This window comes from Drosophila tropicalis, unplaced genomic scaffold (assembly GCF_018151085.1).
Source record: "Drosophila tropicalis isolate 14030-0801.00 unplaced genomic scaffold, ASM1815108v1 contig_258, whole genome shotgun sequence".
Lineage (NCBI taxonomy): Eukaryota > Metazoa > Arthropoda > Insecta > Diptera > Drosophilidae > Drosophila > Drosophila tropicalis.
In genome coordinates, this window is record NW_027172710.1 from 828,717 (window position 1) to 849,927 (window position 21,211).

The 21,211-nt window shown below is 36.0% G+C and overlaps 1 protein-coding gene across 1 annotated transcript in view; it reads left to right on the plus strand.

The window, feature by feature from the left end:
• Npc1a (Niemann-Pick type C-1a) overlaps positions 1-21,211 on the plus strand; it is a 379,153-nt gene that overhangs the window by 165,731 nt on the left and 192,211 nt on the right. The window contains exons 4-5 of the mRNA XM_068283957.1: positions 7,321-7,477; positions 18,971-19,047. Coding sequence (XP_068140058.1) covers positions 7,321-7,477; positions 18,971-19,047 — 234 coding nt within the window. The remainder of the gene's footprint in view (positions 1-7,320; positions 7,478-18,970; positions 19,048-21,211) is intronic.

Sequence of the window (21,211 nt, forward strand, 5' to 3'; positions counted from 1 at the left end):
ACTGCGCCAATTAAATATCTGGTTTTCCCAAAGAGGAAAAAAGATATATGGTGAATTAAAAGAGGGTACTTTATTATTTGAATGAAAATTTAAAACTGAACTACAAAAATGTCTTATTTATAGGCTAAATTTGTGAGCCCTTCAGTGGCGTGATTAATATTGATGCGATTTGATTGGCCCGAATATTAATGATGAATTAGCGTTCTCACGCTTTTGATTTTTAGGGGGACAATTATTATTGCAAGTGTTTAATTGTTTATGAATAAAACAGATTTTATTGGCCTGTGTTTTAATTGTGAGTTAAGCTGTGTAAAAACACTTGGACACTTGCAATAACAATTGTCCCCCTCAAAATCAAAGCGTGTGAACGCTAAAGCTGTGTATCCACAATCAAATTTGTATGACAAACAAAGCAGTTTCGTCAAACAACACTATCCACGTTCGAAATTTGCTTTAAACACAACACGTTTGTCATACAAATTTGAGTGTGGATACACAGCTTTAGCGTTCACACGCTTTGATTTTGAGGGGGACAATTGTTATTGCAAGTGTCCAAGTGTTTATAAAAACGGATCTTTACTTTAACGTTATGAATTTTAGGGGGCGAAAAATTTATATGTTATTGGGTATTGACGTTGGATATATGACTATATATTCTTGACTATATATTCAAACAGCCATATCAGTCCGTCCGTCTAGATCAACGCAAACTCCTCCTAGACTGTAAGAGCTGCAGTTTTGCATGTACATAGGCTTGTGTATAGATATAGATATAGATATAGATATAGATATAGATATAGATATAGATATAGATATAGATATAGATATAGATATAGATATAGATATAGATATAGATATAGATATAGATATAGATATAGATATAGATATAGATATAGATATAGATATAGATATAGATATAGATATAGATATAGATATAGATATAGATATAGATATAGATATAGATATAGATATAGATATAGATATAGATATAGATATAGATATAGATATAGATATAGATATAGATATAGATATAGATATAGATATAGATATAGATATAGATATAGATATAGATATAGATATAGATATAGATATAGATATAGATATAGATATAGATATAGATATAGATATAGATATAGATATAGATATAGATATAGATATAGATATAGATATAGATATAGATATAGATATAGATATAGATATAGATATAGATATAGATATAGATATAGATATAGATATAGATATAGATATAGATATAGATATAGATATAGATATAGATATAGATATAGATATAGATATAGATATAGATATAGATATAGATATAGATATAGATATAGATATAGATATAGATATAGATATAGATATAGATATAGATATAGATATAGATATAGATATAGATATAGATATAGATATAGATATAGATATAGATATAGATATAGATATAGATATAGATATAGATATAGATATAGATATAGATATAGATATAGATATAGATATAGATATAGATATAGATATAGATATAGATATAGATATAGATATAGATATAGATATAGATATAGATATAGATATAGATATAGATATAGATATAGATATAGATATAGATATAGATATAGATATAGATATAGATATAGATATAGATATAGATATAGATATAGATATAGATATAGATATAGATATAGATATAGATATAGATATAGATATAGATATAGATATAGATATAGATATAGATATAGATATAGATATAGATATAGATATAGATATAGATATAGATATAGATATAGATATAGATATAGATATAGATATAGATATAGATATAGATATAGATATAGATATAGATATAGATATAGATATAGATATAGATATAGATATAGATATAGATATAGATATAGATATAGATATAGATATAGATATAGATATAGATATAGATATAGATATAGATATAGATATAGATATAGATATAGATATAGATATAGATATAGATATAGATATAGATATAGATATAGATATAGATATAGATATAGATATAGATATAGATATAGATATAGATATAGATATAGATATAGATATAGATATAGATATAGATATAGATATAGATATAGATATAGATATAGATATAGATATAGATATAGATATAGATATAGATATAGATACGTGGATGTTTAGTTTGGTTTTAAGCAATACAAGTCATATAAATCTTTATGACTTATTTGTTGTTTGTTATGGTGATAAGTAAAGTGTGCACAACTCGTGTCGAAATTATTAGGTAGACATATAGTTCGTTCTGCGACTGTCTCGATTTAGAATATTGTTCGATTCCACAAAATGGTGTATCTTCTCCTCAATAATCTTTTCTTACTGCGGCATGAGGAATATATAAGTTGTTATTTGCGTTTGTTAACATATTTTCTAGAACTTTTATTGTATGATCTACAGCAGCTTCTGTCGCAGAGTCGCTTAAATTACCAGAGAGGCTATGATTTAATTCAATAGTTTCTGCAAGTATATCAGGTTTCTCCTCGTCTGCAGCAAAACGATGTGAATTGGTAACTAATGTTGAAATTTCTTCTTTTCTTCCTTATAACGTTTGTTAGGTTCCGAAGTGGAGAAGAACCTTTGTCGAGGGAAGAAAGTACGATGTTTAAAGACTTGTTTTGAAAATCTGAAATCGCACTGGCAGCCAGAAAATTAAACCATTTGAAAATTACCATTGCCAATTATGACGATGAGGATTTCTACACTTTAATAGCTTTTTTTTCTTGGGAATGCTAACGTTTCTTGCATTTACGATTGCATTATTAAACTTGGTTATCAAAAGGTCAATGTCGCTGGGTAGTCGAATGGAATGTGGATCGATCTCAAGGATACCTGACTCTACCACGCGGCGGTACTTTACCCAGTTAGCCTGTATGGTATCATAAATAAAGGCGAAAACATTTCCAATCTCAGTTTGCACTGGCAAATGGTCAGAACCTAGATTATTTAGAACCACTGTATTACATAGCTGTCTGGGGCGATTTGTTGCAGGTATATATGTATGTTCTGCTGGGTAACTCATAACAATGTTAGTTGCATCCAACTTTTTCTTTAGTATGTTGCCCCAAGAGTTTGCCCTATTACATTGATTGATGTCGACAATTAAAATCTCCCCTCTAGGATGAATAAATCGTTTGAGCAAGTTAGACCATAAATATCACTTAAAATTTTGTTTAGTACTGGATCATGAGTGGCCGCCTGGAAAGTAGATGAAATATATTTTAATTTCCTCGTTCTGGGCTGATTTTGTATATTTATTCCAGCAATTTCAATAATTTTTGCACCATGAATGGGTAGCAGAGTATGAGGGATACTTTACTTTATGTACAAAACCCCTCCTCCTCTACTGTCAATTCTGTCGTTGCTGATAGCCAGAAATTTTGGCTGATATGGTACTATTTAACCATGTTTCGGAAACTAGACATACATATATTGGTGTTTTCCTTATGAAAGTGCATTAATTCAGTTTTTGTTTCTCGTTCTCTTTATTTTGGGTTTTGTTTTTGGTTAAATTTACAAAATTTAATCATTTGAATTATATACTATATTTATGTACATATAATCTAGCCGAAGGCCACAGTAGCCATGGCTACAAACTGTTGGCTTAAACTTTGTAAGTTTAAGTTAACTCTACAAATAAATAAAAATAATCATTTGAAGATTGCGATTTTATGTGTGTACTGCTTGGGCTCACAACACAGGCTGTATATTTCTTTGGTGCATCTGATTTTGTGAATCCTTTGCAGATAAACACGATGTTTATTCTTAAACAATTTCTTTGAATACTTTCCTCCACTGGTGAGATTTCATATAAGCTAAATTTTACTTTTTGAGATAAAAGTGACCTGTACCTTATCGAATACGTCGTTTCCTATAATCGCCATATACTCCAACTAGTGTTGTTTAGCTACATTGAATGTTACCTTAAAGGTTCTACCGTCAACAGATATCTCAGCATGGAATTCAACAATCTTTTTTAAGCTGCCCTTACCTATTCCGGTCACATAAATATTACCAAATAGTAATTCCAGTGAGTTTTGCTTCTTTTAGTTGTTTAAACAGGATGCCCGAATCAATCATGGCTTGAAACTTAAATCCTAAATCATGGCTTGAAACTTAAATCCTTCTTTGAATATCCTTTTTTTTCTCTGCGAGCTGCAATGCTGCCGATGTATATTTGTTTGTCGAAGGTTTGAACTTAAAATATCTATACCTTCCTAGTTAGTTCGTAGATATCTATAGTATTATTTGTTAATCTGTTTTTTCAATTGTGTATTTGTCCACGCGATTCGTAACGTGCGTTATACGAATGCGCCCCTCGGTCCGTCGGGTGGAAGGTGGGTAGCTATCTGCTTGGGCTTGCTCGAGTTTTGTTAACAGTTGTCTGTTAACATTTAATTAAATAAAATAATATTTTTGTCTTTTTTTTTTTAATTGTATGAAGCTGTTTATTTCATTTTAGTTCTTCACTTGTTCACATTTTTCCAAAGAGTGAGCTCAAAAACTTTCTGATAGTCGAGATAGAGCTTTTGAGCGTTTGTTTCTAGATCGAGCTAGTTAAATGTAGATGAAGAGAGAGAGAGAGAACTTCGACTACACAACTCGCGTATCAGTCTTTGTCCTGATGTCGTAGGGGCCACTTAAACGTACTGCACATAGTATCGATAACTTTCGCTATAAAAGAAATAAGTCAGCATTTGACTCCTCCAGCAGACCTGAGCAACAGCGATATTTAATAATGAAGTAAGTAAGTCGACTCGTCGACTTGGGTATACCATACACCAGGTGAAACAAATATTTCATATTTCGAAAACCAAATGTATATTAAATTGTTTTTACATGCTTCATACTATGTGCTATCTCGCTCATTCTACGAACACACGAGCACTCTAGCGCCGCCACTAGCCAACGGCCAATTCTGGCCTTGCATGTTTCTAGTCCGATTTCAATAAAATTTGGTAGTTTCGTAGAAATTGATAAGAATATTTAGTCTGCCGAATTTGAATGCGATAGTCAACTACAGGAGGAAATCGGTTTTTTTCTAAATTATAGAGGCGGAATATGAAAAGATGTATACTCTGCGCGCATACTAAGCCAGTATACATACTAAATTTGTTGACTTTAGCTTTGTTGGTTTTTGATAAAATCAGTTTTGTTCGATTTGCGGGGGCGGAAGTGGGCGTGGCAAAATTTTTAAATATCCAATATCTGCGTGTCTATTAAGCTTGTCTACATACCAAATTTAATGTCGGTAGCTGTGATAGTTTTTAAGAAAATCAGTTTTATGTAAATTCCGGGGGCGTAAGGGGCCGTGGCAAAAAGTTTGAACAATTAGTTTCTGCGCGCTAACTAAACGAGTATATAAACCAAATTTGATGTCTCTAGCTGTTATAATTTTTAAGAAAAACAGTTTTATCTGATTCCTGTGGTCGTAAGGGAGCGTGGCCAAAATTTTAATTTAATCTATACATTTACATACTACACGAGTGTACATTCCAAATTGGGTGGCTCTAGCTCTTATAGCCTCCGAGATCTGCGTGTTCATACAGACGAACGGACGGACGAACAGGGCTTTTTGAACTCGTCTCGTCGTGCTGATGAAGAATATATATACTTTTTATGGTCGGAGATGCTTCGTTCTATGCGTTGCACACTTCTGACCTAAATAAATATACCCTTTTGGCAAGGGTATAAATATGCCAAGTATTATCTGCAGTCCAGTAGAAGACGATTTATTAAACCAGAATTTAAAAGAATAGGAAGTCAGTTACAATCGTGAAAGGAACATCACAGTTACGAGGTTTAATCGTCCATCAAGTAAATCTAAATCGGCATCACGAATTCAGATAAACAAAACAAAAGATGTCAAGTGGCCAACGCCGAGCATAAAGTAAAAACAATTTTTAACTCCCAAAATCGTGGGTTATTATAAAAAGTATTTTCAAAAACAATTGTCGCCTCGTAGATTCTAAAATTTCGCATTTGTGTCTATCACAACACATTGGTAAATACAATACATTTGAATTGAACAAATGAAGATCGGGTTATTTGCCTTCTCTACAATCTTAGAGAATAAGGAAAATCAGTTCCTTATTCTCTAAGATTGTAGGCTGTAAACAATGGATTAAATATTTTTATAGATATATGTACATATATAAGATATATCTTATTGTAAGTTTATTTATATATATCTTGATGAAATTCGGTACAGTCCTTTATGGATGTAATATACTCATTAATGTTTAATTTCACGACAATAGCTCTTAAAGTAACGCACTTATTGAGAAAAGTCACTTTTCGTTACTTTGCCATTTGTATGAGAGCTATATGATATAGTGGTATGCCTACATGAAAAATTTCAACTCTGTAGTTCTAACGGTCTAAGGAGGATTTCTGTTGATCCAGTCACTGTTCGTGACTTTGGCATTTGAACGGGAGCTATGTATATGTATGATGTAGTGGACCGATCCGAGATACACAACTCGAGCAGAATATAAAAGCCTACAGGAAGATTTCAACTCTGTAGTTCGAACGGGTTATTAGTAGTTTGCAATAATCCAGACGGAAGAACAGAACTCGTCTCGTCATGCTGATTTATATGGTCGGAGACGCTTCCTTCTATTTGTTGCAAACTTTTGACCAAAATTAATATACCGCTTTTGCAAGAATATAAAATATTTTTTTTTGTGTTACATACTACTCATTAATTAGAGCAAAAAAAAAAAAACCCAACACGTGAGTTTTATTTTGCCCTCAAGAATAAAAATTAAAATGATTTTCTGGCTTTTCCACAGGATTTATTCTTGGACCTCGGTATATATTTTTACTCATTTCTGACAACAATCAAATTTAAAAAAAAAAAAAACATAAAATTTAAAATTAGAACTTAGTTTGATTTCAATTGCTTTGACACCCCTAAGACAAAATCGCTTTTATTACTAAAATAAACTTTCGAGCTGAAAAAAAGAGTTATAAATTTGTAAAAATATTATTGCCAAGGACTGTTTACTGTATGTATATACCCTCTATAAACTACGGCACATCTAAAGATAGCTTTTGTGATATTTTTTTGGGATAATTTTGAATTTTTGCAAGTGACATCAACGTGGTTTGCTGAACTCAGTTAAATATTAAATATTATCTCGTTCGATGAGTTTGCTCCTTCTATATAACTGGCAGATTAAGTCACTAAGTACATTCTCATACTTAAGCAACAAGACCAGGCCTAAATTATTTATTATTAAATACTTATTTTTACATTAAAATAATACTACAAAGTAACATTTTCAGGTTAAAATTTTGAACGAGAACGTCAAACTGGCTTCTGCCATTCTTGATCGATGTCCATCTTGCATGGCAAACCTTGTTCGTCATATTTGCGAGTTCACTTGCTCTGGAGAGCAATCGCAATTCGCCCATGTTGTCGCTACAGGGCAAAACAGCAAAGGTCAGTGCATTATTTGTTTAATTTCTATTGCTATTATTTGTATACACAGCGGCAAGCACGAAAGAACACAGGTTTGGCAAGTTGCACTTCAAATGCCGGTAGAAATTTTAAAATATAACAAAAGGATTTCTTTTTTATACAATAAGGGTACATTCAGTTTGGTCAGAAGTGTGCAACACTTAAACGGAAGCATATTCGAACATATAAAGTATATATATCATAGCTCGCAAATGACAGTTAATCTTTTTTTCTCATATGCTCTGCTTCGTATTATAACCGAAAAGATTGTCCAGAAATGATCTCTCTCTGAGCGGCACTTCTTTGTTTTGTTTTAAATTGGTTTTGTTAAGCGCTTTGCATTGACTCATTCGTGTGATGCTTTCAAATGAGTGTCGCGTAAAGAGTAATACGATTTTTGGTCACACAAAGAGTCTCAACAAAAGACAGTTTGACTAAAAAACTCAACAGAAATGATCTTTGCCTGCCGTGTACATGTAAATACATACATACATACATATACATAAATGTAAATAAGAACGCATCAATCGCGTGAGTTTACCCATACATACGCAAAAGACAATTTGCTTCATTTAACTCAAGCAATCGATCAGTGTTTGACTTGAGCGGAATAAAAACAGAAATGACTGTCTCAATCAGAGCGCGAGCGATCTAAGTCAGTCGCGACAAAAACAGTTTCTGTCTGAGTCTTTTTTATTGTTTGAGAGACACTTATTTGCAGACAATGGAAAAGTGTCAGCAGTTATTTGCGAGCTATAATATATGTATATTCTTGATCAGCACGACGAATTACTATGTCCGTCCGTCCATTCATCTGTGCGTCCTTCTGCTCCATTTAAACCGTTAGAGCTACAGAAAAAATCTTAAAATCTTGCATGTAGGACTGTATATTCTGCACGGTTTTTTTTGTGTATGTAAGCCGTGTCGCAAAAATTAGACTTTAAAGAAACCCTTAAAAACGTTTTTCCACTTCGAAGACCATAGGTAGAAAAGAGTAACAAAAAACAATATTTTACGCGGTCGAAGTTAGCCCCTGCCCTCTGGTTTATTCTCGCATTTGTGTTTTTTTGTGAAAAATTCAACTTTCTGGTTTCATACAGGTAGTGCTGTAATTTTTCAAGGGCCCACAAGATTTCCAACAACTCCCTATCATTAGTGGCGTAAGGTGACTCAATTTTCTTTCATATTCGGGTTATCATTGTTATTGGCCTGCCCTGAGACAACACTGGTCCGATCCCGTCGGCAGAAGCAACGGTTGTGAGGTCGAAAGATTTTGTAAAGTCTGGGTACATATGTATGACATCCTCTGATATATTAAAGTCAATTGGGACCTTTTTGGACATGTTCTTGCTAACTTTCCCCTTTCAGTTTGTCGGTTAAGGGCCTGGCAATTTATGCAAAATTGTTAAAAAATAACCTGTAGCAACTAGCAAGGCCCAAAAACGATCTTGGTGCATAGAGGCTCTTTGGGATATTCTTGAATATCCCCCTACCTTTTCGGAATCAGTTTTTGTTCCATCACTGGAGACAAAAATACCCAAAAAATGTCGTCTTTTTTCGACACTCGCATGTTGGCGTTGCAAAGCATATTAGAGGGAATAGAAGGTTGTAATCAGAGCAGAGGACCCTAAAAGGTTAATGCATGGCATAGTTAGAAGAACAACGACTAAGTGTTAAAGGTACCGACAAATTTACCTGAGCTAATAACTCAGGCGAGGCAATATCACCAATTAGAAGCTACGGTTAAAAAGGGAAGTTTAATCAAAAGAAGTCTACTAGAATACGAAGGCGAATTGACGTTGCGATCCCAGCTTAAGCCACGATGAGCAAATAGCAAGAACTGCTTTTGAACCGATTCAAGTCTAGTCTGGTGCGACTCGTATTGAGGTGACCAAATGCAAGATCCATACCCTAAAATATGACGTACAAGCGAAGTAAGAAGAATTTTAGTTGTGTAGGGGTCGTCAAATTCTTTTGACCATCTTTTAATGAAACCCAGAACACTCATGGCCTTTGCGACCGTGGTGGAAACATGACGTCCAAACCATTCATATTTTTTAGACGTTCTAAAGGACTATTGTTTAGAAAATAAGTGAAAAGTTGAGGAGAGCTACGAAAAAAAGTCATCAACATACATTTGGTAGTGTTAAGATTTAATAAATTAAACTGGCACCACGATTGAGAGTTTTTAAGATCAGCTTGTAGCCGACTAAATGAATCTGTATCTTTATAAGTAAGACAAAGCTTGACATCGTCAGCATACATAAGCACACGCGAATGAACAATGACTGATGGATGATCGTTATTCAATAATGTGAAAAGCAGAGGGCCAAGATGACTACCTTGAGATACACCAGAAGTCACAGGAATTGAATTAAAAAAAGACTTAAAAAGTACCTTCTGTTCTCTGTTTGTTAAATATTCGAACCCAAGAAAGGAAAAGGGGTGGAAACCCAATGTCGTTCAGTTAATCAAAGGCTTTGGAATCAGGAATCAAAGGCTTTGCTGAAGTCAGTGTATACATCTGTGAGCAAAAAAATAGTAGTGGCAGCGCCCATTGGCGCTAGACTAAGATTTTTTGGTATGCAAATTTATTATTCGACCTGTTATTAATTATATTATAAACAACAAAAAACACTCCATTTTGATTCTTCGAAAATAATGAAGATTTTGTGTCAATAGTGCCAAGTTCAGGCGAGCAAAATAATAGTAGCACATAATTTAAAGACCACAAAGTTTCAAAGTATGGAATATTATTTCAGGGAAATTGTTTAATTAGTGGCAAGTTTGTGAAAAAAACCGATGCATCAGGAATATCAGGTTTTAGCCACGTCTCTGTAAAAGCTAGAATGTTATGATCAAAATAAAAACTGTATACGTAGAGATTAGGAAGTTTAGATTTCAGTTCTCTAACGTTATGGTAACCCAGGTTAAGGGACGAAACTAGTTTTTTGACACACCAGCAGATGCTGATGTGGCAGGAATAGTAGTGTTAGTTGTTGTTATTGGCAGGCGAATCGGTTGCCGATTTTTCATTTCCAGTATATTGCTTAACTATTATATACTTCGGACAAAAATCTTCTTGACATATAAGGTCAAAGATATTGGCAGAAACACAAATTTTAAAGGACGAAATGTTTGGAAAATACGAAAATTTAAACTTTTCCACCGCAATATTCGGGACGTTAACGTTCCTCCGAATATAGGCTATTACATCATCAGATGTGACAACAGGGTCTTGACTGAGCCCTCGATACTATGTGAGGAACATAATTTTAATAATAATGTCCCACACAACAAACAAGTAATTAACAAGAAGCAACGCACTGAAAATAATACGCAAAGACAAGGATTCGTGGTGTTCAGCAACATGTTGCTAAAGACATGTTGCTACAATTAAAACACGCAACATTACGATACGACGCAACATGTTCGATCGAACCACATACGACCAACAGTGAATTTCGTCACAATGGGAAAATGAGTGGGAGGCAGAGAGCGAAAGAACCAAACGTCTGGAGAGCATACGCGCAAGAGAGAGGGCCGCTGTGCTCCAATCACAGTAGGGCATGGGCCGATACGTAAGAGAAATTATGCATGAATATATGGAATCCAGTAATACATGCATAGCACACCTACGATGGATGATGCGAGAGCGCTCTATGGTGCTGGACAGCGGAGCATATCTTGGGAGGGGCAAGCAGAGAAACAAAAAAGGCCAAAGTGATGGCTATGCATGTCGAACGGGGGTTAGTTTGGGCTAGGTGCATACCAAGTCAAGCGAATATCGTCGATCAAGTTCGATGGGCAAAGGGTGGTATGTGCAAGCCGAAGAAGGGGGGAATTGAGTCTTGGGGAAGCCCTGTCTACGAGGCGAATAAAAATTGACGAACGAATTTAGTTAATTTGGACTTGAATTAACTAAAAACGAAACAAACGAAAATCAATATATTGTTCTGATGAAATAAAATATCCATAAAATGGAAAAAGAGCAACAATTACTCCGAACTGATGAAACAAACAGAGCAAAGAAGGACATGGGAAAAGCAGCGTCGCCTAGCAACCGGAGAGGATATGCGACCAATGGGAGAAAGCGGGTATTGGAGAGAAAAGCATGGAGGCCTGCATAGCAACAGAGACGCTATGTGGGCAAAGCAGAGCAACAAGGACAAGAGTCAATAGGCGCACAGCAGTCAAGAAAGTGGATGCGGCTGCGCCAAGGACTATTACGGGACTTTCAACACGCATGGCAACAGCGTGGATGAAAGCGATGGGCCGATGGAAAGTAACCGGCTGTATAGCCGTATCATACCAAGTGATTCTAGAGGCCCAGCGGGCCTATATAAGGCGAGCAGCGAGTCAGGACATTATCATGGCTTCGAGTCAATATCAAGGTATCAATCAAGTCATCGAGTTCTGATCAACAAGAAGCGAATCAACAATTCTCTTTTGGCCTTACGAGTAACCTTAGGAGTATTTGGCGCCTAGCAATCTACAAGTACGAGCAAATCATCGAGTTATAAGGCCTTACGAGTAACCTTATAGACTCCACAAGCAGCAACAATCTACAAGTACGAGCAAATCATCGTGTTATAAGGCCTTACGAGTAACCTTATAGACTCCACAAGTAGCCACAAATACGAATATACAACCAATAATTACGCAGCCAGTGTAAACGGCAACCCAAATCAGTCTAAAATATTACATAAACATTCCACCAAAACCCAAAGTATACAAATAAACGCCAACATACATTTACATATATAAATCATTGGGTCATAATTTCACAGGGGCACAAAATAAAATTTCTTGTGCCGAACCTAAAGATTGAAATTATCCTGAAGGACGAAAAAGGATCGTTACAACTATTTGAGCTATCGGCAATTTCCACTGGAATGGGTAATTGCCCTGACAAATCGAAAACTACAATTGGCACTGTTTTTGAGAGATTATTGCCAGGTGATACTGGTCATACCTCACTAGCAGCATTCACCGCCAAGCTGTTAAACGAGATCAATAGCTCCAAATGGGGAGTAGACGGTGCATGAGACCAGTCGTGGACGATAAGAGCCGCTGGCAGATGTATAGATAGAGACACACCCCAAGGATTGGTCCTTTTACGTTTTGGAGACTCATTCATAAATGTTAAGCTTCTGAACTGAGTCTCCACCGCAGTAAACTCCGCTTGGAGTTTGTCAAAACCAGCCATCAAAGTATCAGCACTATCTCTGTCCGCCTCATAAATGACCGCATCTCATTCTCGAGCTTCCGGCAAGCATCACATCCATATTTTAAGCCGCCACAAAATATGTGTTTAAGAATATACTGATTATACATACAGATTAAGGCTTCACAACTGAAGAGTAAAAAGAATGCACAAGAATACACTAATGATAAAACACAAAAACAAAATCACGTATCACTGATAAGCGCAAAAAAAAAACACGTCCGTCCTCTGCAACAAGTGAAATTTTTTTTCTTCTGCAATGGCTGAAGCATACATTCTGAACACAATGGTCTCAGGAGTACCTACAGAAATTGCAGGGTACATCAAAATGGAAGAAACCATATAACAACGTCAAAGAAGCATGATGGTAATTCTAAAGGAGGATAATGTGCCAATCTTGCAGTGGCCGATTGGACGAATTGTTAAATTGTATCCAGGCCTAAATGGATACGTCCGCGTGGTAGACGTTAAAACAGCCAGAGGCACCTACAAGCGGGCTATCCATAAATTGTCTCCCTTGCTTAGAGAGACGGAGATAAAAAATTGAGGCAGATGACACAGAATTGAATTCCCAAGAAGACCCTGTTATCGAGGACACTGCAGAACCAGAGACAAAAAGACATTTGTCGGTCTGAAACCGTTGGCAATGACCTGCCTAATGCTATTGTTACTTCCAATAGCATTTGCTCAAAGGACTAACATACCTCGGTTCAATCCCAAACCAGGCATATACTAAGAAAGCATTTGTTACGAATTCAAACCGAAATTTCACGAGTATTTACAGATGCCTATCATAGCAAAATAAGCCCGTTACTAAAATCACCACGCCAGCTTCGGGAATATCTGAACCAACTTAAGAGACATCTTCCGTTTGGTTTGGATTTGGCAGTTCCAGATAACGTCGTCTTGCAATTATATGTCTTAATGAAGGCACAAAGCACAATCGCTGCAATCTTTGCTGTCAACAAAGAACAGAATCAATACATTGGGCTCTCAAGAGCAGATTTGGAACAATGCCATCAGCTTAACAACGAACAATATATTTGTTTTGATAAGCAAACGACGTTTACGGCTAATAACAACTGTGAGTTCCAGCTATTTAATAACGCAAAATCATCAACTTGTCAGATACAACACACAAACAGGTCAATACACAAAAATCAGTGGATTTTTGCCACCACCAGACCAATTGAACTCGCAGTGACCTGTGACGGTATTACAAGGTGTCACAATCAAGAAGACTGGATTGTTAACTCTAGACCCGCAATTTTGCGGTCCATGTTAGTGTTTATATTATATAAAATAATATAACAATAAGACAATCATAAAATGAACAAAAAGAAATGTATGTCAAGAGTAGTATGTAAGCCGATTATAGAAATCGGTGGCTCATCAGTCATAAGTAGGTTCGATAAGGTCAGCAGTTAATAACAAAGAACTAGTTAATTAAGCTGCTATGAGACTAACCACAAAGCTACCATAATTCATAAACTAGCGCTTAATTTTTCTGAATTCGTAAAAGAACTCAAGAAAGAATTTGATAGTGTATTCGAAATTGAATCTAAACAAATTTCCCAAAACAACTTCTTTAAGAAAAAGAGAGTACGGTCAAAAAAAAAAAAATGTTTTTACCTTATTTTGTTTAAATCTTCAGCATTTGAAGTGCATTAAAGCATTTGATATGAAAATTTGAAGTAAATCGTAAACGTTGAGTAGCTTTTCTGAAGAACAGTATTTTCCAAGTCAGTGAGAACTCAAACGAGAAAACCACTTTACCGATCAAATTTTTTTCAGGTTATGACAAAATAAAAAATACCCTTGCAAAGTATATATATTCTTGATTAGCATAAGAAGCTGAGTCGATATCGTCATGTCCGTCTGTCCGTTCGCCGGTGCGTATGCGGTTTACTCAGCCATCTTAAGAGCTATTGGGATAAAACTTGTTATTTGAGCTACTTATAACCCGGATAAAGTACTAAAATCATCAGAATCAAACCAATATAGCATAGTTCTAGAAGAAACATAGGTGAGGAAATTGGAGTATCTCTATCAAATTTACTAATATGATAGTTTTGGATATAAACCATCAGATCCCGGATGATTTCAATCAGATTATATTAATAGAACACAAGTTACAGTCAATATAAATCGGCTGTGCTCAAATGCGCTGTAGCCAACATACCACGTCATTGCCTGAAATCTACAGGGCAGCTGAGCACACGCATACACACGCATACACACGCATACGCTAGATAAACAGATAAACAACTTACAAGTGCTGTGCGGTCTTTAGTTTTCTCCGCCTAAAAAAGTTCCCAAATTCGATTGCTATGACCCTGCCAGATTGCACTGGATTGCGGCGTGCTTGGGGCCCCTGGACTGGATTTGTTTGATCACCTGGACTTCGTGTGGAGAGAGAGGGGAGGCTGCCACCCGCTGCCTTTCTCCCGCCTTTTTCTATGCTCTCACTCATTCTCTTCTCATGCTGTGTGAGTGTGCAATTCATCTCAAAATCCCCAGGTCTTGTTGTTGCAACTTGCAAGACTCTGCTTCTTCTTCTCCACTGGACAGCGCTAAAGACCAGTAGGGTGCAGTCTGCAGGTGTCACTTCCGTTCCCACCTTATATTTTTTTTTTTTTTAAATTTAAATTCAAATTCAAAAAACAAGAATAGAGATTTATAGCAAAGAAAAGGCTGCTTTCCCCAAATATTTGGAAGTAACTAAGGCCATGGAGGCAGTTATTGCAGAGGGGGCAGACGAAGCGGCCCAGAGAGTTGGTTGCTCCACCAACAAGCACCTTCGTGTCGGATGTCACCAATATGGAAGAAGTGCCAGCGGGCCCCAATCGGCCATTAGTCTCCGATATTCCGGAACTGGATGAGCTGGGCAAGCTGCTCTATGCACTGGCCAAAACCTTTACCACAAAGGAAGGTGGCAAGCCACCGACTCGGCATGTAACTGCAGGCAACAAGGATGCGATTACCAGAATGTACGAGCTCCAAAGACTTCTCTGTCAAAATGAGATAACCGGCAAACTCGCAGGCAAGCCCACAACTAGCGAAAGAGCGACGCAAATGTCGCCAAAGTGGAACTTAAAGAGCCAAAACCGGCTCGAAAACAGCCCAATGTAGACTTGTGCCTACAAAATGGCACTAAAGTCACTCCGAAGAGGCCCAGCGAAGAACAGCCATCAAATAGAAACTTGCCAATCAAGAAGCTCACGATAGACCGTCATATTCTGATACTGCGAGAGACGCGGTAGCTGCTCCGTCGATCATGTCTCTGCAGCCCGAGGCGTTCGTAGAACTATTTAACTTATGCATTCCCAAGCAGATGAAAAATTCGAAAATGTATGCTTATTCCTAAGCCTGATAAGCCACCAGATGATCCCTCAGCATATACATAGGCCCATTTGCCTGCTCGACACTATTGGCAAAGTCTTTGAAAGAGTCATCTGCAGCAGACTAGAAGTGATTAATATACAGACATTTAATATACAGACATTTAATCATATGAAGCCAAGAAAAAAATAAAATTAGTTGGTTCAATGAATCCAAAAACCAGGGCAGATGTTGAAGCGTCTTCTATTCAAATAACATTCAAACTCAGCTGTCAAGTAAGAGAATGCGATTATAGCTCGACTAGACTTTACCTACGCACATAAAACTATTATGCGCTTTATCAACCGGAAATTGGAAACCCTACGACAAGGAGAACAATCGCTGTCTAAATACTATGACGATGTAGATAAAATCTTGACCCTTCTCACAAATAAGACAATAATGACACATGAAACAGCGTCAGCAAACGGGGTTAACGAGCAGTTTTGTTCCGATGCGCTACACTCCTTTGTTTCGGGACTAAAGAAATCCCGCAGGGCAGTATTTTTGCCAGCAAGGCCCAAAGATTTTCCTACTGCGCTAGCATTAGAGCACGAAGCTGCGGTTAGCCACGACAATGCAGATATCGCTGCAAGCTTTGCGCGGGTCAGTGCTCCCCAAAACAAAAAAAAAAAAGCAAAAATTTCGAAATAATGCCAATCAGGGGGCCTATAGAAAGACTAGGCTCCCCAATACTTTTTTTTATGTTAATATTTTATTTGCTTTTACAGCTTTTACAACGAATTTGAGCTTAACACTAGGGTTCAAGAAAAACCAAACAATAAAGTGAAGCCACCACAAAGTCCTGTAGCTCAGGCGGTCCCAACACCAGAGCGCATGGAGGTCGAATCCTCTTCAAGGTATAGGCAACCAACCAGATATTGGGGAAACACATCCTTTTACCGTTCATCAAAAGAACAGTAAAAGGAAAAACAATTAAACCATTTATCGATACGGGGGCTACAAAAAATTATATTCGTCCAATGGCCGCATTAAAATTCATTACCCCTGCAGAAAAACCATTTAATGTCAGATCCATACATGTAAGATGTGTGCTGGGCTGCTGGTCGTTTTTGTAGCCTTGGCGATTGAAAGAGTTGTCAGAAAGTTGGGGTGAGTCGAGAAGTCGCGTCGTCGTCGAAAAGTACACACATGGGACCTCAAAGGTAACAGAAAAATTTCAAATACATATTTTCGGTCTTAAAGAGTACTTCTTTTTCATAAATATCCCAGAAGATTTTGACGGCATAATTTGTTTTTACCTTTTAAAAAAGGTTGGAGCAACTACCGATTTATATTGACGATACAGACGTTCCGGCTGCTGTACTTAAGTCTTTCAACAAGGTGAGGGACGAGGCTTTGCCACAAACCATAAACACCGTGGCAACTATACGAACAAATGGTGAACCGGTATACTCCAAACTATACCTTCTCGCAATGGGCGTTACGGACTTTGTCAACGCAGAAGTTAAACAACTTATAGCCCACGGCATAATTCGGCCGTCAAAATCTCCCTTTAATAATCCGACCTGGGTGGTCGACAAAAAAGGGACTGATGATACGCCTTCATAAAAAGAGGCTAGTAATTGACTTTAGGAAACTAAATAAAAATACTACAGATGATAAGTACCCTAGTCCAATGATTTCAACAATCCTGTCGAACATAGGACAGGACCAGTATTTTACAACATTGGACCTTAAAGAGACTAGGAAAAAACCACCTTTTTTGTCAATAATGGGAAGTATGAATTCTGCAGGCTCCCCTTCGGGCTCAAAAATGCTCCCAGGATCTTCTAGAGAGCCATTTATGACGTCCTTAGGGAAAAAATATGTAGAACATGCTACGTCTACATAGACGATGTTATTAATTTTTCCGAAACAAAAGAAGACCATGTTAGGGACATTGAATGGGTCCTTAAAAGTCTTCAGGACGGGATGCCTGTCAAAACTATAAAAACCAAAGATACAATTTAATTTTATTTTTAGGAATTGAATTCGTCAGAAACTCAACACTAGTTTAACGTCTCCTTCTGTGCGTTACAAATATGTGACCAATTTTATAATACACTCTGCAAGGGAATAAAAACTACTATTATTTTAAGCGCTGAAAATTTTCTTATTTAACGCAACATTTTATTAAATTTTATTTATTGAAGGGCAAACAGTGCATATTTACTTGGCTAAGATACACAACGAGTAACATATATTGATATTCACTCCCAGATACACAAGAAAAAGTATGACAACTGTCTTGGCTATGTCGGCGGATATGGTATTAGGAACCTAAAAAAAATATTAATGAAAATTGAAAATTATAATGGGTATCACAGAAATCGATGATAACAAAAAGAAATTTAAGGGTGTCACAGAATTATATTTTGACAGTTTTCAAATCTCCTGCATTTTCCTCCAGCATTTGGATGATATTGCTCTAATAATTTTAATAAAGTCCTGTTAAAGTAAACTTCGATTATTTTTAGATCAAAGTGCATTAAAGCACGAAACTGCTGAAAGCAGTCGCTAATTGCTTTAAGGACTTTTCCATAATTTCTTCCTCCGTGAAATCACCCAATACGTGGAACTCCAAATTATTTAAATACTCATATGTTATGGTTAGATTTGAAACTTTTTAAAATTCTAATCCAAGTTGTCTGTTTAGCTATTTCAAGAACAGAGAACTGTCATATTTCTAACAGTTAATGAAAAAGAGCAAAGAAATATTCGATGGTTAATAAAATAATATCGATATTTAACCGTTTTGCTATAATGTATTTGTATGTATTTGCATGATATATAATAATTATGTTCCTTCAGAAAAATAAAAAAAATTTATTACTTGTGTAAATAAATTTGTCCTATAATTTCAGGGAAGGCATATGTAAAATCATTGGACTTACACGTAACTGCTGAATACATCAACAAGACGTATGTTTCTTGTTCTCAGGTCAGTCTAAGCACTAAGGTTTATTAAAAAATACAGCTGCTTTTATATCATGGGTGAAATGGTATATTAAAGCCTTCCAAATGTTTGTAACAGACAATATAAAGTATATATATTTTTCATCATCGTCAACATACGAGAATATCTAGCCATGGTCTTCCGTCCGTATGAGAATCGGAGATTGAATTAGCTCCTTAAATTCTGAATTCTTATGCAAAGATCAGCTATGCTAAGATCAGCTATAGGGAACAAAATAATATAACTCTTGTTTTCCACCACCAGTGATATACAGAGTATAATAAGAAGCAAAATAGTGCTTAATAAATAAAAAAATTGCGAGCGATATAAAAGGCAATTTGGCTAGTGGAGCAACTGTAGTAATTTCGGCGGCTGGAGTGTTTTTTGTGTGTGGCGTATTCGAACTAATATCGAAAGTAAAAAACGTAAACTATGTAGTTGCAAATTGGCAAAGAAGAGTCGCGCGGGAATGCGACCTCCTGTAATGAAAACGTGAATGTTAACCAGAAGATATTTATGGATAGAGTCCGACAGCTTCAGGAATATTTGGAGGTAGTATGGACAAGGACATGGATAATATATATTAATAAAAAAACAATTTTTATGGGAGAAAGTACAGGCGTGCTAGTTATTAGCAAGTGACGCAAAATTTAAGAATACTATGGATGATTTAGAATTCGATGTCCAAAATTCATTGTCAATGCTAGTAATGAAAATGAACAATAAGCTAAATTGTAAGATTGAGAATGTAACCGTCAGAGGCGAACTACCGGCGTTGCCAAAAATTCAGGAACCCACATTTCCTGGAGAGCCTCGAGAGTGGGACCTGTTTGTGGAATTATTTGAAAAAAGAATGGGTTTAAGTCTGACTCTTAATTATTTAAAATCCGCGTTAAAGAAGCATGGTAGGTCATCTATTGGCAGGTTCAGCTGACAATTAAAGTGCTGCTTGGGAGTTGTTAACTAAGCGATATGAAAATAATTTACCGATGATCGACAATGAATCCGCAAAAAGTATAAAATGTGTGATTGACATAATTAATGAGCTAATGCACTAGATTAAAATAAAAGCAAATTTGAAAGTTGATGTAATATTCGCACATATTCTATTTAAAAAACTTGATAATAAGACCCTGCTACTATATGGGAGTCAGATTAGGAAAACACGGCTGATACAATTGCTATCTGATGTCATCGAATTCTTGGAGCAAAGGCATTGCTCGCTAAATGCCATGAGAAAGGAGGAGAAAAAACCGCTACAAGAAATGCCGTTGGCCGATCTGTAAAGCTGCAGGGAATAACGCACTTCTGTGCTATAAATTAAAAGCGCTAACTTTTAAGGAAAGGGTGGAAACCGTAAAAAGAATGCAACTATGTATAGTGCACTAGTGAAGTGTGCTGCTCATTATGCAGTAAAGGGCATATTATCTACTTCATTTTGGTGAAAACAGGAGAAGGTAAATACCTGCGTAACGGCACAACAAAAACTGTTGGCCACAGCTAGGGTATTAGGATAAAAGTTAAGAAAATATGTATTTGGAGAATATGAAACATTAAGCGCCTTGATTGATAGTTGTATGTATGATATGTAGTAACGATCCGGCGCATGCAACTGCGCAAAAATACGAAAAGTTCATTAAAGAATTTTTGGATTTGGGCCATATGGTCAGACTAAGGATAAAGGTTTCTATTATCTGCACTAGTTAAAGAAAGAAGTCTGACAACTAAATTAAGGGTTGTATTTGACGAATCCGCGAAAACAACAAATAACAGAAATCTAAATGACGTAATGTGGGTGGGGCCACAACTTTAAAAGGACATTTTCGACAGAATATTAACATGGCGAATAATATTTAATGACAGTTCGTAGCATCTGTAGATATTGATAAAATGTATCGACAGATAAGAATAAGCAAAACACAAAGTTCAGCAGGTTTCCAAAGAGTTGGAAAAAACAGGAATGAATTTGAGAAAATCGATTTCGAATAGATCCGAAATTGTATTAAAAATTGATAAGAGAGAAGCATTTAAAACTTTGGGATTACAGTGGGAGCTATTTAAAGACGAGTTTAAGTTTGAGGTACACTCTGACAATAACGAAAAGTAAATAGGTTGTTGAGTGGATCCACACTAGCCAAGATATATGATC